This window comes from Bos taurus, chromosome 26 (genome assembly GCF_002263795.3).
Source record: "Bos taurus isolate L1 Dominette 01449 registration number 42190680 breed Hereford chromosome 26, ARS-UCD2.0, whole genome shotgun sequence".
NCBI lineage: Eukaryota > Metazoa > Chordata > Mammalia > Artiodactyla > Bovidae > Bos > Bos taurus.
In genome coordinates this window covers 25,534,379-25,550,510 of record NC_037353.1, presented here as the reverse complement: position 1 = coordinate 25,550,510, position 16,132 = coordinate 25,534,379, and the positions used below count along the sequence as shown (strand labels likewise).

The window sequence follows — 16,132 nt, the reverse complement described above, 5'->3', positions numbered from 1 at the left end:
AGCCACGTCGTCCTTACCCAGTCTCGTCAGTGGACCTCTGGGTTGTCTCCGTGTCTCGGCTACTGTGAAGAGTGCTGGTGTGGACATGGGGTGCGTGTATCTGGTTTTGTTTTGGATATGTACTCAGGAGTGGAGTTTCTGGATCACATGGTAGTTTTATTTTTAATTTTTTGAGGAAATGCAATACTTTTTCCCAGTGGATGTCATTTAGCAGAATATTCCTGTAGGTTGTCTTTCCATTTACTTGATGGTTTTCTTTGCTGTGCATACAATAGACTATTATTCATCCTTAAAAAAGAACTAAATCCTGCTGTATGTGACAACACGGATGAACCTGGAGGACATCGTGCTCAGTGAAATAAGCTGGACGCAGAGGACAGATGGTGCCTGGTTGCGCTCACGTGAGGCGTCAGCAGGAGGCTAACTCACAGCAGCAGAGCAGAGTGGAGGTGCCAGGAGCTGGGGAGCGAAGAGGCGTCTGTGTCAACGGCTGTAAAGTTCTGTTGTGCAAGTGAGTGATGCTGGAGCCCCGCGTACACACCGTGCTCATGGTCAGCAACACTGCACCTGCCTTTTCAAGAAGGGGAGAACGAGGGGAGAACTTATACAGATCAGTTAATATCCAAATTTATATAAAAAGGCATGTTGTTGTTGTTCAAAAAAAAAAAAGAAGGGGAGAACGAGGTGGTGATGTGGCCTGGGCTGGCCCCTGCTCCCAAACCGCGCGCTTCCTGAGGGAGGGCAGGAACCTCCCCGCGCCCCGCGCACCCAGGGCCAGGTCCCCGGCCAGGTCCTGGGCGAGTGCACCTGGCTCTGTCCTAGGCATGCCGTGCTAGGTGCTGACACGGGAGTGGGAGACACAGCCCCTGTCCGCCTGAAGCGCGCAGTGCGGGCATTTCTCAGGAGTTGCTCCACGGTCACAAGTAAAACCTGGGCTCAGTTGCCAGTATTACAAGAAACTCTCTTTAAAGACAGTGTTTTAAAGCAAAACATTATACCTTGCACTGACATGGAATTTCTTCCTGATAAGACTGGTTTCATTATTATCAGTAAACAAGGTTTACTTTTGTTAGAATTCACCTTACAGTCCCTTCTTCTGTAATTTGAATAAAGGTCCTTTTAAAAGCACATTTTACAAGGTAAGAGTGGAGGGGTAGGGTGCGCCGTCGGCCAGCGCCGTCTGGGCGGAGGAGCTGCGGGCTGCCCAGCGCCTGGCTCCTCTCCAGCTCATCTTTGCTGACGTTGGGAGGACGACGGGAGGCCCTGAGAGCAGCGACGGGGGCTGTCCCAGCCTCAGCCACGCAGAGCGACGGACGCTTTCTGGGCCAACCTGCTGCCGTCTGAGGGGCTCGTGTGGGGGCCTCCTGGAGCAGCCGGGAGGGAGATGGGCCTCAGCCCCACGGTCGAGCAGAGACGAGTTCCGCCAAGAGCGGGGGCCGCCGTCTTCCCGGCGCCTTCTGGTCTGCCTGTCTGCTCTTCCCAAGGAGTCTGTTCAGACCGTTTGCCCGTTAACGGCTGAGGTCTTTGTGTTATTCTTGGGCTTCAGATACAAGTTGCTGAGGTAAAGGGTCTGAGGTTGTAAACCATTTTCTCTGTCAGGCTGGCTTTTAACTGTGCCTCTTGAACAGCAGATTTTAATTTTGATGAAATCCAATGATACATTTTTTAAAAAATGGATTTTGGTTTTACTTTTTAGCAAAGAAATTTTTGCTTAACCCAGAGTAAACAAGATTTTTCTTCAAGTTATTTTTCTAGAAGTTTCAGGTTTTATATTTAAGTCTATGATCTATTTCAGTTTATTTTTATATTGTGTGAGTCATTAAAGCCCATTTTGAGGAATCCAGCAATGTTTATTGTAAAGACTCTTCTTTCTCCTTTGCGTCTTTGCCAAAAATCATTTGTCTGTTTCTAGCCTCTCTCTCCTGTAACAGACAGGCTCCCCAGGTAGGGCAGTGGTAAAGAATCCACCTGCCAATGTAGTGGGCTTGCTGCCTGGGTCAGGAAGATCCTCGGGAGTAGGAAATGGCACCCTGCTCCAGGATTCTTGCCTGGAGAATCCCGTGCACAGAGGAGCCTGGCGGGTACAGCCAGGGGTCGCACACACGCACCCTCTTTCTGCTCGGTTCCACGACCTGCTATTCTGTCTCGATGCTGACACCACACTGTCTTGCTCTCTGTGACCTTATAATAAGATCTGAAATCTGGCTGTATTTTTCCAACTTTGTTGCTCTTTTGCAAAGTTATTTTGACTATCCTAGGGCCTTTGCTTTAAATTTTAGAATCAGCTTGGTAGTGTCTAGAGAAGCCTGCTTACATTTTGGCTGACATAACACTGAATCCACAGAAGAGTTTGAGGGGGTTGTTGTCTTAACAATATTGAGTCTTTCAGAGAGACAATGTGGTTTACATCTCCATCACTATGGGTTTTTAATCTTCTCCATATCATTTTGTGGTTTTCAGTGCATGGCTCTCATCTTTGGTAAGATTCACACTTACCTATTTTGAAATATTTGAAAAGTATTTCAGTTTCCTATTGCTTGTTACTAGTATATAGAAATAGAGTTGATTTTGAATATTGATCTTGTATCTGCAACCTTATTACTCACTTTTTTATGGATTCCATTACCTTGTCCCTTCTGCTGGATGTGTCAGCTGTGAACAGCTTGTTCCTTTTCTGCCTGGACTCCTTGTATTTCTCTCCTACAGTGCTGGGTTGGCGAGACCCTCCAGTAGTGTGGACTGGGGCAGTGAGCGCAGACGCCCGTCTTGTTCTTGGTGCTGGGGCAGGTGCTCTGCAGATGTGCCTTGTCAGACTGGAGAGGTTCTTGTGTTGGTGGTGAGAGAGCTAACTTAGGCAGGTTGATAAGGAGTCCAAGCCTAAGGCCCCTTTAAGGAGGCCCTAAACATTCTTTCTATTTCATTCTTTTGCCTTAGACATGTAGGCCTTGCAGGCACCAGTATCTCTCGTTCAAGGACATGCCTCTTTTTGAACTTTGGATGAATGTTATGGAAGAAGGCCTCGGTAAAACGCCCACAGCCTTGAGCTCTGGGTTAACCTTCCTTCTTGTGCTGATGTCATCCCGGGATGTATGTTATGGGAAGCGGTCTGGGCAAAATGCTCCAGCCTTGAGGTATTTCTATCTATTCTCAGCGGCTGGTTGAGAAGTATACAAAACCCCGCTTACACTAGTGAGGCAGGTACTCTCCTGCCCCCTTCTGAGGTCTGTGTCAGAAGCGCTTTCTGTCACTTCCACTTTAAATAAAGTCGACACAAAGTTCTGAGTGACTGAGACTGGCTTTGGTCCCGGAGTTAAATCTTCTCCTTCGGAACCACGAATCTGGCAGCACTGATCACGTTCATCATAAGCCATCAGTAGTTTGCTGAGAGTTTTTTCCAGGGATGAAGGTTTTCAGGAATGAATTTTGTCACGTCTTTCTGCATCTGTTGAGATGATTATATGGTTTGTCTTTTAAAATCTGTTGTTATATTGTTGATGTTTTAAAGTCTGTTGTTATTTTAAGATCTGTAATCAGTCACATTAATTGATTTTCAAATGTTAAGACCAACCACACTTGGGCCTGATGTATTATGCCTTGTGTACATGGTTGGATTCTATGGGTTAAGTTTGTTTAGAAAGGCTGTGTGTATATTCAGGAGAAATATGTCCCGTAGCTTTTGTTTTTTTTGGGTAATATCTCTTTTGCCTCTGAATCAAGGTAACATTGGCCTTATAGAATGAGCTGGGAAGTATTCCCTTCTCTTCAATTTTCTGGAGAATTTTGTGCATTTTTTTTCTTTAAATGCTTTGGGGAATTCACCAGTGAAGCCATCTCTCCTGAAGTTTTTTGGGGGTATGGAGAAGTTTTTATTTGCAAATTTAACTGATAATGGGCTACTTAGGTTCCCTGTTTCTTCTTAGTGCATTGGTACTTTGTGTTTTTCAAGCTATTTATTTAATCTAAGCTGTTAAATTTATTGGCACAAAGTTGTTTATAATGTTTTCTTACACTTTGAAGACTATGTAGTGATGTCACCACTCTCAATCTTGATATTTTTAATTCGTGTCTTATTTTTCCTGATCAGCTTGAGTAGAGATATATCAGTTTTATCGATGCCCTCAAAGAAGCAGCTTTTGGTTTCATTGACTTTCTTTCTCTCTCCCTTCCCTCCCATGTTTTATTTCACTGATTTCTGTTCTGATCTTTATCATTTCCTTTATTCTGTTTATTTTGTGCTTAGTTTATTATTATATTTCTGGTTTCTTCATATGGAAGCTCATCTCATTGATTTAAGGCCGGCCTTCTTTCCTAACGTAGGTGTTTGAGGCTATGAATTTCTCTCTTAAGTATTGCTTTAGGGGAATCCCACAATTTTTGATATGTTGTGTTTTTATATTGATTTAAAAACATTTTCTTATTACTCTTCTGATTTCTTGTGTAACTAACGGGTTATTTAGAAATGTGCTGTTTCCAAATAGCTGGAGACTTCCCAGACGTCTCACTCTTTTGTTAGTTTCGTTTTACTTCTGTCGTGCTCAGTGCGGTGGGGAGTGCGGGGCTGCGTTCCTCGTGCCCTGGAAGAGCACGCCCCCGTCTGTGTCCGTGAAGCACCCTCTCGTGTCCGTCGGGTCACGCCCACGGCTGCTCCGTCTCCTGCCGCGCCTGCCTGGTCTCATAAGCCAGCTGGTTTCAGGCCCCCTCGGTCTGGCACTGGCTGTTGCCTGTGGTCTCTCGCCTCTTCGTGCGCCTGATCGTCTTTGATTTTGTGCTGATGATTACAGTTGAAGCAAAATTTGAAGGAATGCTTGGTGCTCACTCTGACGTTATCTTCCTCCAGGAGGGACTTTTGTTGGTTTTTACTTCTTCCAGACACGTGGTGGTGCTGGTTGTCTACGATCCTGCCAAGGTCAGAGTCTGCACTTCGTGTTCTGATTGTCCGGGGCCCCAGGGAGCTGGGTCTCGTCTGCATCACCCTCATACCCTGCGTGCTGCCGCTTCCCAGGCAGGTCGTGGGTTTGCAGGGTCACCGTGTCAGTGGGGCCTGTGGGGCCTCAGTTGCCTGGGGGCTGAGTCCAGGGCCCCCCCGCCAGACACCAGTGGTCCGCGACCCCCAGCCTGGCAGCTCCTCACTGAGCCTTGTCTCTTTGGTGCTTTTGAGATTAAAACGTGGTTCACTCCCCGTATCTGGCTGTCCTCCAGGAAAGCACTGATTTGAAGTGCTTGATTGTCCAGCCTGATTGGTCCACCTCTGAGTCTCTGGTCCTCTTGTTTAGACATCAGATCTCCCGGCCGAGTCCTCGATCCATGCTCAGGAAGCGTCTCTGGGCTGGCACACCCCACATGAGTGTCCTTGGTTCTGGGCATGTGTAGGATAGTTCCTCAGAGAAGTTCTGCCCAAGCTCCCGTCTGGAGGACCAGGGCCAGAGCTGGGGCCTCTTTCCCTCAGATGTCCGGATGTGTCTTCCCTGGGCCTCTGTCTCTGGAGCTCTGAAGGGTCACACTGGGCTTTGCTGCCTTCCCTAACCCCCCATTTTCAGCCCCTAGTGAGCTACATTAAGGCCTTCAGCTGTGTGGATCGTAACAAACTGTGGAAAATTCTTAAAGAGATGGGAATACCAGACCACCTTACCTGCCTGCTGAGAAATCTGTATGTAGGTCAAGAAGCAACAGTCAGAACAGGACATGGAAGAACAGACTTGTTCCAAATTGGGGAAGGAGTATGTCAAGGCTATATATTATCACCCTGTTTATTAACATATGCAGAGAATATCATTCGAAATGCCTGGGCTGGATGAAGCACAGCTGGAATCAATATTGCTGGGAGAAACATCAATAACCTCAGATATGCAGATGACACCACCCTTGTGGCAGAAAGCAAAGAGGAACTAAAGAATGTCTTGATGAAGGTGAAAGAGGAGAGTGAAAAAGTTTGCTTAAAGCTCAATATTCAAAAACTAACATCATGGCATCTGGTCCCATCACTTAATGGCAAATAGATGGGAAAACAATGCAAACGGTGATAGACTTTATTTTCTTAGGCTCCAAAGTCACTGGATGGCGATTGTAGCCATGAAATTAAAAGGCGCTTGCTCCTTGGACAAAAGCTATGACAAACCTAGATAGTGTATTAAAAGGCAGAGAAAGTCTATAATTTTGCAGACAAAGGTCTGTTTGGTCAAAGTATGTGTTTTCCAGTGGTCATGTATGGATGTGAGAGTTGGACCATAAAAAAGGCTGAGCTCTGAAAAATTGATGCTTTTGAACTCCAGTGTTGGAGGACTCTTGAGAGTCCCTTGGCCTGCAAAGAGATCCAACCAGTCCATCCTAAAGGAAGTTAGTCGTGACTATTCATTGGGAGATCTGATGCTGAAGCTGACCTCCAATTCTTTGGTCACCTGATGCGAAGAACCGACTCATTGGAAAAGACCCTGATGCTGGGAAAGATTGAAGGCGGGAAAAGAAGGGGACGACAGAGGATGAGATGGCTGGATGGCATCACTGACTCAATGGACATCAGTTTGAGCAAGCTCTGGGAGATGGTTAAGGACAGGGAAGCCTGGCGTGCTGCAGTCCGTGGGGCCACAAAGAGTTGGACACGACTGAGCGGCTGAACAACAAGATGTGAGCCTGGAGCTGGTGGACACATTGCTCCCTGCTTCCCCAGGGAGGCTTCTCTCTGGTCCCTGCTCCTCCTAGCCAGCACACTCTGTCCCATTTCTGAAATGCTGCTGTTGTCCCCTTGGTGGAGAGGGTCCCTCTACCACTGTCTGGGGGGAATTAAAGCTGAGAGCACGTGGTGCCCAGTCCACTTTGCCTGAAGGCTGGTCTCCACTGGGGGTCGTGGGAGGAAGAAAGGACACAGGAGACCTGAGGGTGGGGTGGGGAGGGGGCGCGGTCAGCTGGGCCGGGGAGGGGTGTGGTCTTGACCTGAGCTGGGGGCATCGTGGCGGAGCGCTGGCCCGAGGCAGCTAGCCTCCCCACCGCTGATGGGTGGAGCGGGGTGCACTGGGCAGTCCCCCTGGTTTCTGGCCGCTGCTCTGACAAGCCAGTGGGAGAGCCAGGCACACAGGCCTCCTTTGCTGCAGCGGCCGCGTCTTTATGGTGCAGAAAGAAAGGCGTAGCCACTGGGAATACACAAGTTTCCAGAGTCCGAGGAAATAGGAACGGGCGTCAGCCGAGGCGGAGGGTGGGGCAGCGCGGGCTCAGCCAGTTCCCCGCCTCGTCCCCGCCCACCCCCACCTGCTGCCCAAGGTCCGCCCGCCCCGCCCACAGTGGAGCCCTCAGGGTGCCTTCCTTTGCCCTTCCACACGTGTGGACACCCCTGTGAGCTGGGGCGGTTTGAGGGGCCTCTGTGTGCAAGTCCTGCTGGTCTGTAAGAAAGAAGTTGGGGGAGAGGCGGGGTGCCCCAGGGGACCAGGCTGGGAGGTGGGTGAGTGCTGGATCTCAGGGTCCTGGTACAGCTTTAGGACTTTGTCCGATGGGTAATGGGGCTTTGAGGAGGATGGTGGGGAGGGGCGGGGGCCGGGACGGGCCTGCAGGGGTCTCCGTGGGAGGAGGTGCAGGAGGGTGGTCGCAGAGCCCGCAGGCTGGTGATGTGGAAGGAGCAGAAGAGGGTGCCGGGGCTGGGCCGAGGGGCGGGGGGCTGGCTCTGTCTCTGGAGGAGGAGGGGCCAGCAGCTACGCCGCATGGAGTGAGGGCATTGAGGGCGGCGGTGGGCCTAGAGGACCCTCCTCTGGGAGTGGATGAGAAAGGTCCTGCGCAGCGGCCAGGGCCCAGCGTGTGGCCCGGAGCCGAGGGGCCCACACAAGGAGGCCTGGGAGGTGCTCCCACAGCTCTGCAGAGTCTGGGAGGGAGCGCCCCACCAGGGTCTTGGGGCTCAGAACTGTGCAGTGTCGTGGCCTAAAGAAGAGGCAGCTGAGCACTGTTTATAATAGCCAGGACATGGAAGCAACCTGGATGTCCACTGGCAGATGAATGGATAAGAAAGCTGTGCTACATATACACAATGGAATATTGCTCAGCTATTAAAAAGGATGCATTTGAATCAGTTCTAATGAGGTGGATGAAACTGGAACCTATAATACAGAGTAAAGTAAGTCGGAAAGAAAAACACCAATACAGTATATTAACGCATATATATGGAATTTAGAAAGATGGTAATGACCCTATATGTGAGACAGCAAAAGAGACACAGATGTAAAGAACAGACTTTTGGACTCTGTGGGAGAAGGCGGGGGTGGGATGATTTGAGAGATAGCATTGAAACGTGTATCACCATGTGTGACACAGATCGCCAGCCCAGGTTCGATGCATGAGGCAGGGCGCTCAGGGCTGGTGCACTGGGACGACCCTGAGGGATGGGATGGGAGGGAGGTGAGGGGTTCGTGGTGGGGACGCATGTGCACCCCCACTGATTCATGTCAGTGTATGGCAAGAGCCACAACAGTGTTGTAAAGTGATTAGCCTCCAACTAAAATAAATAAATAAATTTCAAAAAAAAAAGGGCCGGCTGAGGGCTGAGGCCGCTGACTGGGAGGCGCCCTCCTTCCCAGCCTTGGCCGCCCGCCTGTCCCCACGCTCCTCCTGTGCTGAGTGGGTCTGCCGTCCCTCTGTGCCCCTTCCCCGAGCCCCAGACCCTGCTGTCCCCAGCTGGCGTCCGACCCGCTGCGATAAATCCAGTGGAAACGCCTGTCTCGCCTGGTCCTCTCGTCCAGGTAGCCGCCTGCATCCTTCAGGCTTTCTCCGAGGGTGAGGGTGGTGTCTGGCCTCTCCCCTCCCGGGTCTGCATCCTGCCCTTGGGCACGGTCCTGAGTTCGGCTCCCGCTGTATCCTGGTGACACTGAGGCTTTATTCTGCGCCTTCCGTCTGGACCCCAGATCCAGGCCGTGCACTTCCTGGGGGCGTTTCCAGATGTGAGCTCAGCCTGGCCTGGGGCCTGCCCTCCCCCGGCCCCGCCTCCCGCCTCCGCCTCCGTCCTGCAGGGCCTGACCCTGCCTCCTCCCCCGGAGCCTCCACGCCCTGCTGGCTGGCTCAGGGTGGGGCCTGGGGCCCTGGCACCTTGGGGGCCCTGCTGTGTGGCCCTGACCTGCTGCTCCACTGTGTCAGCCAGGCGTGACTCCCTGACCCCCGCCTCAGCAGCACCTCGTAGCGCCCGGCAACAGGCCGGCGTGCGATGCTCGCTTTATTAGTGAGACGACAGATCAGTGGCCCAGCTTTATTAGTGAGACGACAGATCAGTGGCCCAGCGTTTTCACTCTGCCTTTTAAGTGATCGCTTCACAGGCATTTGATTTGAAAGTACGCCCATTTTGAAAGAGGGCCGTACCCATAATTTCTGACGTTAGGCACCTCTCAGGGGACATCTGTTCCATCACAGTGGCTGCCACGATAGCTGAGCGGCCGGACTTTCGGAGCCTGGACCTGGCGCAGCGATGGGGTGGTCAGCGCCAGCTCTCCCAGGCCGAGGCCCCTTGGTGGGCTCTACCCACAGTGCTGGCTGAAGGGGCAAAGCATGGACGTGGCCCCCCCCCCGCAGTGCTGGCGCGCTGTTCCCCTCATCTCTCCCTGTAGATGCTGCAGAGCGCCTCCCTCTCAGAGCCGTGGGCCGCCCAGCACTGCCTCCCGGCGCAGCAGGCGGGCCTGTCTGTCTGAGGGGGTCCCGGGGCGTGTGGGGAGCATGCCCTAGGAGGTGGCGCCCCGGGCCTGGGCTGCCCGCTGCACCACCTTGTGCAGGGCCTCCTTGACCTCCCGGTTCCGCAAACAGTAGATGATGGGGTTGAGCAGGGGCGTGAGCACCGTGTAGACCACGGACACCACCTTGTGGGGGTCAGAGGAGGAGATGGCACGAGGCCGGGCGTAGATGAAGAGGGAGGCGGAGTAGAAGATGACCACGACGGCCAGGTGCGCGGCGCAGGTGGAGAAGGCCTTGTGCCGGCCGGCGGCGGAGGGGACACGCAGCACAGCGCCGATGATGGCCGTGTAGGAGGAGAGGGTGAGCAGCAGGGGCCCGAGCAGGATGAGCAGTGCCAGGAGGAAGTCCATCAGCTTGGCCAGGGCCACGTCGGAGCACGCCAGGTTCAGCAGGGGTGACACGTCGCAGAAGAAGTGGTTCATGACGTTGGGGCCGCAGTAGCCCAGCCGCGCGATGAAGAAGACCTTCCCCACAGAGATGGTGAAGCCCGAGAGCCAGGAGCCGGCGGCCAGGAGGCTGCACAGGCCGGGACTCATGATGGCCGGGTAGCGCAGGGGGCTGCAGATGGCCACGTAACGGTCGTAGGCCATGACGCCCAGGAGGGCGCACTCGGTGCAGGCCAGCGCCAGGAAGAAGTACAGCTGAGCCATGCAGCCCGCAAAGGAGATGCGGCGGGACCCGGGGACCACCAGGCTGACCAGCATCTTGGGCACCGTGACGGAGACGTACCACACCTCCAGGAAGGACAGGTTGCTGAGGAAGACGTACATGGGCTTGTGCAGCGCGGGGCTGGCGCGGACCACGGCGATGATGAGCAGGTTCTCGGTGACGGTCAGCAGGTAGGCCAGCAGGAACAGCGCCAGCAGGCACGCGTGGAGCCCCAGCGAGCCCGGGAAGCCCACCAGGATGAACTCGGTCACCTCCGAGCGGTTGGCCCCCGCAGACGGGGCCTGCATGGCCCTGCCTGAGGCAGAGGTGGCGGATTAGGCATGGCGCCTCCTGTGTGGTGCCCAGCTTCCCGTGAGGAGGGGTCCTGACTGTCCACATCCCCGCTGCTGGCCACGCCTGGTCCACGGCAGCGTGAGTTTCCTGCCAGGCACTTGGTGGGCACTGGGCAGATGTCTGCTCTGGGGCTGCCAGCCTGCCTGGCCACAGGCAGACAGACACGGTTATTGTGGGGAGGAGGAGTGGGTTGCCTACAGGACACCTCAGAGGCCGACCTGGGGACCTGCGGCCGGTTTTGGGGAGATGGGTGGGGGGCCACGGTCCAGGGCCTGCGGTCAGGGACAGTGGGCAAGTGAGTGGGGCAGTTGGGAGGGGCCAGGCCTGGAGCCAGGCTCTCTGTCTCCCCGCGTGAGGGCACCCTGTGTCTGCGGTCACAGCCCCACCAAGCTCACCCACGGTGTAAGCGCAATGCTTGGCAGGCCTCAGGAGCGGGGCACATGTGCCCGAGGAGAAGCAGGCCCCGAGGGTTAGCAGCACCCAGGGACCAATCCCCCCACCCTGGGTCCCCTCGTAGCTCTGGACGCGTGAGCTGTGACCCCGGCCTGAGTTCCCTCCGTGGCCTTCAGGGTCCAGCCCTCAGCCGCCTGACTTCACTTCTGTCTGAGCCTGGCCCTGCCGGTGTGCTCTGGGACGGGACCATTCTGTGTGGGTCTCCGCCCCTCCACCCCAGGGGGACAGTCAAGGGGCTGCCAGGGCTGGCGGTGGCTTCCTCCCTGTTACAGGAAATCGTTCTCACAGGCTTGGAGGGGCTGGATCCTCAGGCCGGAGTTAGCCCCGACCCCACCTCACTGGGCAGCAGGGTCTCTTTTCTCCTGCTGCCCTACCCCAAACCCCCCACCCCATGTTAGCCTGTTCCTCTGTCCTGGGCCCTCTGGGTGTCCCTGTGAGCTTCCAGGCCTCCAAAACCCATACAGACCACCCAGCTCATTGGCGATGTGGCTGGGTTTAGCTTTGTGTCCACTGAAAGAGCCTCAGAACGTGGACCCAAGCGGGCCCAAGCTTGGCGCTGGACTCACACCCTGTTGGTTGCAGGCTGGTCACCTGTGGAGAGCGTGTCTGGGGAACAGAAGCCCCAGCCTCTCATCTCTGCCCCGTATCTGGGTGCTCCAGGCGGCAGGAGCGCCCAGTTTTCATCCTGCACAGACTTCAGGGGCAGTGGAGCCCCGGGCCCCCGGGTGTGGCTCCAGGACTGTCGGCTCGGGGTCAGACCTTGCCCTCCTCCATTCACCTGCCGTCCCCTCACCTCCGGCCACTCAGCTGCCCTGCAGGGTCGTGGCATGGCCCCCGCTCATGGGGATAAGCTCTGAGGACCCGCACTCACGACCAACCCTGGGGCACCTTGAGGCCCACGGGGGTGGCAGTGACTGCAGGCAGAGAGGGCGCCTGGCTAGACCGCGGGGGCGGTGCTGGGCCTGTGTGACCGGGCCTGGGCAGACTGCCCCGGGTCCCCCTCCCCGCCGTGGCCCCCGGTGGTCTGACAGCCACGTCTGCTCAGATCGGCCTCTGACTGGCTGCGGGGCTTGAAACAAAGTCTGTCTTCACCCAGCCCCCGTTTCTCTGAAAGATGGAGCAAGAGGCTGCCTCCCCGGGGGCGTGGGAGGGGGAGCCCTGGTGCTCGCCACCCGACACATCACACAGACACACGACATGTCACACAGACACACAGCACATCACACACACGACACATCCAGAGATGCACAACACGTCACACAGACGCACGACACATCACACAGACACACAGCACGTCACACACACGACACGTCACAGAGACACACGACACGTCACAGAGACGCACAACATGTCACACGGACACACAGCACATCACACACACGACACATCACAGAGACGCACAACACGTCACACAGACGCACGACACGTCACACGGACACACAACACATCACACACACGACACATCACACACCCGACACGTCACACAGACACACGACACGTCACACAGACACAGCACATCACACACACGACACATCACAGAGACGCACAACACGTCACACAGACACGACACGTCACACAGACACACAGCACATCACACACATGACACATCACACACACGACACATCACACAGACACACGACACGTCACATGGACACACAACACATCACACACACGACACATCACAGAGACGCACAACACGTCACACAGACACGACACGTCACACAGACACAGCATGTCACACACATGACACATCACAGAGACGCACAACACGTCACACAGACACACAGCAGATCACACAGACACAGCACGTCACACACAGGACACATCACAGAGACGCACAACACGTCACACAGACACGACACGTCACACAGACACACAACACATCACACATGACACATCACAGAGACGCACAACACGTCACACAGACACACAGCAGATCACACAGACACAGCATGTCACACACAGGACACATCACAGAGACGCACAACACGTCACACACACATCACAGAGACACACAACACATCACACAGACACACAGCAGATCACACAGACACAGCACGTCACACACACGACACGTCACAGAGGCGCACAGCACGCCGCACAGACACTGCGCAGTCGCTCTCCTGCACGGGGTTCACCGTGAACACGAGCGCTCCCCACACCTGACACGGTCGCTGAGCCCACAGGCCCCCAGACTCAGATTCCCTGGCAGGCGCCCACTCCCTGCACACCCAGCCCGCAGACCCCAGCAGAGCACTGTTCACGCGGACCCCACGCCTCCAGGCAGACAAGGACACAGACAGACGTCCTCTGCCCCACGCTGCCTGCCCAGACGCGGCTGTGACACACGGGTGTCCCCAAGCCACAGACACGCCCCACTTCACGCCAGCGCGGTCGGGGCACAGCCGGGCTGCCAGCAGCCCAGGTCGCTGTGGGCACAGGTGTGTGCTGCTGTGTGCGGCCATGCCGAGACTGCTCCGAGATGGCAGGGCCCCGGGGTGGAGCCGGGCTCGCTCCAGCCCTGCCAGGGCCCCGCTCACCTGTCGGGGGGACTGAAGATCTCTGGGGCGGGGACCCGGCCAGCGAGGCTCCCTGCCTGGTCCTGGGTACTCAGGGGGGTTCAGGGGGGCTGTGAGGTCAGGTCAGGTTGCGTGGGGGCGGCCAGGGCTCCCACAGGCTGGGCCTGCTCTCAGCTGGACCCAGCTCTGGGTGCCCGGTCCGCAGATGTTCCCCCGCAACCCCAGGGCGGTCCGGTTCCCCACCACCATCCGGGTGCATCCCTACCAGGACAGAGCTCTGAGGAGGCGGAAGGGTGAGCCTGGCGGCAGAGAGCCCCTTCGCAGTAAAGAGACCCCTCCAGTCAGAAATGGCAGGTGATGCCCAAGGCAGAAACAGGTGCCTCCTCAGGGTCCCCGCATCACAGGAGCAGGAGCTGGGCCTTTTGGGGAGCTCAGGGACCCCAGTCCTCTCTGCATGGGGAGAGTGGCCAAGGGAAGGTGCCCGGGAGCCCACACCGCCCCCTCCCTGGGCACAAGTGTTTCTGCAGGGTAGCCGAGTCTTAAATGGGAGGCTGAGCTCGGTCCCCACTGCCTGCCTTCTCACACGAGACGAGGAGGAGGAGGTGGGGGGGACAGGGCTGGGCCCCCCCGCCCTCCTCCCAGGGGCCAGCGCCCGACACCGCACGGCCGTGGCTCCCCTGGCGAGGCCAGGCCTCCGCCCAGGGGCCCTCCGCCCCTGTGATCCACTCTGTCAGCCGCGGCGGCTGGAAGCAGAGCTCAGAAGGAAACCTGTCTTTCCCGCTCTCCTCCTGGGGCCAGAGCTGGTGTGACGGGCGTAGGGTGTGTGGACCAGTGGACACTGTCTTCACCCAGCAGCTGCTTGGTGCAGCAGGGAGACCTCAGACGGGAGCCCCTGCCCAGCACTGGCCAGACCTGGGGCTGCAGGAAGGGCCCAGACCTGCTGTCCTGGGCGAGCTCCATGCTGCCCCCCAGAGGGGCTGGAGCTGGGGCCCCCTGCTAGTCTCACGGTCACCTGCCCCGCCGGGGCCCACTGCAGGGGTCACACGAGGTGCACGGAGACTCCTCTGTGAGGCAGGAAGAGGAGCTGGAGCTGGGACCGTCTGCCTGGGGGAGGTGAGGGGAGGTGCTGGGACCCACGAGTGGGCATTGGCACCCCAGCACGTCGGTGTCTGCTGGATCAGAGGCGGGCCCGCAGGCGGCAGGGACAGCTGGCCAACCCTCAGAGGTGGGCAGCGCCCAGGAGCGAAGCCTGGGGTGGGCATATCGGGGAGGGGGTGTCAGCCTGTGAGGCCGGTTTTCCCTTGCTGTGGGCCAGGGCCTTACCGCGCCTCGTTCTGAAGATGTTAAAACTGACCTATTCAGGGGGTAATTTAAGTGACAGAGTGTGGCCAGCCCTGATGGTGTGGGTGTGGGTGTGGGTGTGGGTGGCGTGCCTTTTAGTCTGACACCTCTTTTCCTGCTGGGCGGGCCGCAGAGGAGCAGCTGTGGGCTCTGGGCTGGGCTGCCCTGCCCGATGGGCCCCCGTCTGCTGACCCTGTGGGCCCCGTCTGCTGACCCTGTGGGCCCCCGTCTGCTGACCCTGTGGGCCCCGTCTGCTGACCCTGTGGGCCCCTGTCTGCTGACCCTGTGGGCCCCTGTCTGCTGACCCTGTGGGCCCCGTCTGCTGACCCTGTGGGCCCCTGTCTGCTGACCCTGTGGGCTCCCATCTGCTGACCCTGTGGGCCCCGTCTGCTGACCCTGTGGGCCCCCGTCTGCTGACCCTGTGGGCACCTGTCTGCTGACCCGGTGGCTCTGCTTGCATGGAGGCCCCTGGAACCTCCTGTGGGGGTATGGCTCCGGTCTTGTGAGCAGCTCCCCACTCCCGCATGTTCAGGGCTTGCTCTCAAGCCTCCGGGACCTGGCACCACCGCGCCTCCCTGAGTCAAGGTCGGGTGTCTCCCGGAGCCCTGGTGAGCACGCAGTATCTTGCAGTATCTCAGGCTGCGGAGTGCCTGGGATGTCATTCGGTCTGTTGAAGACCTTGGCGTGTGGTTGGAGCTTCTCTTCTTGGGAACCCAGGCATCTGTGGACAGCCTCTTGGCTCATGGTCGAGGGTTCCCTAACCTCCACTTCCCAGGGCCCTGTGCCCCATGCCGAGTCAGACCCTCTCACCGACACCCCGGCTTCACGTCACCCCCTGTCCAAGACCTCTTGTCCTGCCTGTTTCTTGGGTCACTCCCACAGCACCCCCCCGCCCATACACAGCCTCACCCACCCGTGTGGAGCCCCCTTCTCTGTCTCTGTCACAGGAACTGCCTCCCCAGGAGCCACCTAAACTCCACACCCCCACCTTCTCAGAAAACAAGCCACAGGGTAGGGGCTGGACTTCCTGCCTCTGCACGGAGACCTTATCTGTACCCAGGACTTCCGAGGCCTCCTGCCCGCAAGTGGGGCTGGCTTCCCCCAACTGTGCTGAGCTCTGCACCCCA

The 16,132-nt window shown here is 56.7% G+C and overlaps 3 protein-coding genes across 3 annotated transcripts in view; 1 reads left to right on the top strand and 2 right to left on the bottom strand.

The window, feature by feature from the left end:
* Positions 1-16,132, bottom strand: part of SORCS3 (sortilin related VPS10 domain containing receptor 3) — a 979,390-nt gene that overhangs the window by 632,002 nt on the left and 331,256 nt on the right. The window lies entirely within an intron of this gene.
* LOC101905453 (scavenger receptor cysteine-rich domain-containing protein SCART1) overlaps positions 1-16,132 on the top strand; it is an 84,187-nt gene that overhangs the window by 31,692 nt on the left and 36,363 nt on the right. The window lies entirely within an intron of this gene.
* Positions 9,681-10,646, bottom strand: LOC104972581 (olfactory receptor 226-like). The gene has a single exon (XM_059882047.1). It carries the CDS (start codon positions 10,644-10,646, stop codon positions 9,681-9,683), a length of 966 nt encoding a protein of 321 aa, XP_059738030.1.

Bases quoted from the DNA above. Each gene is read 5' to 3' on its own strand.
- LOC104972581 (XM_059882047.1), bottom strand. From the start codon at position 10,646: ATGCAGGCCCCGTCTGCGGGGGCCAACCGCTCGGAGGTGACCGAGTTC.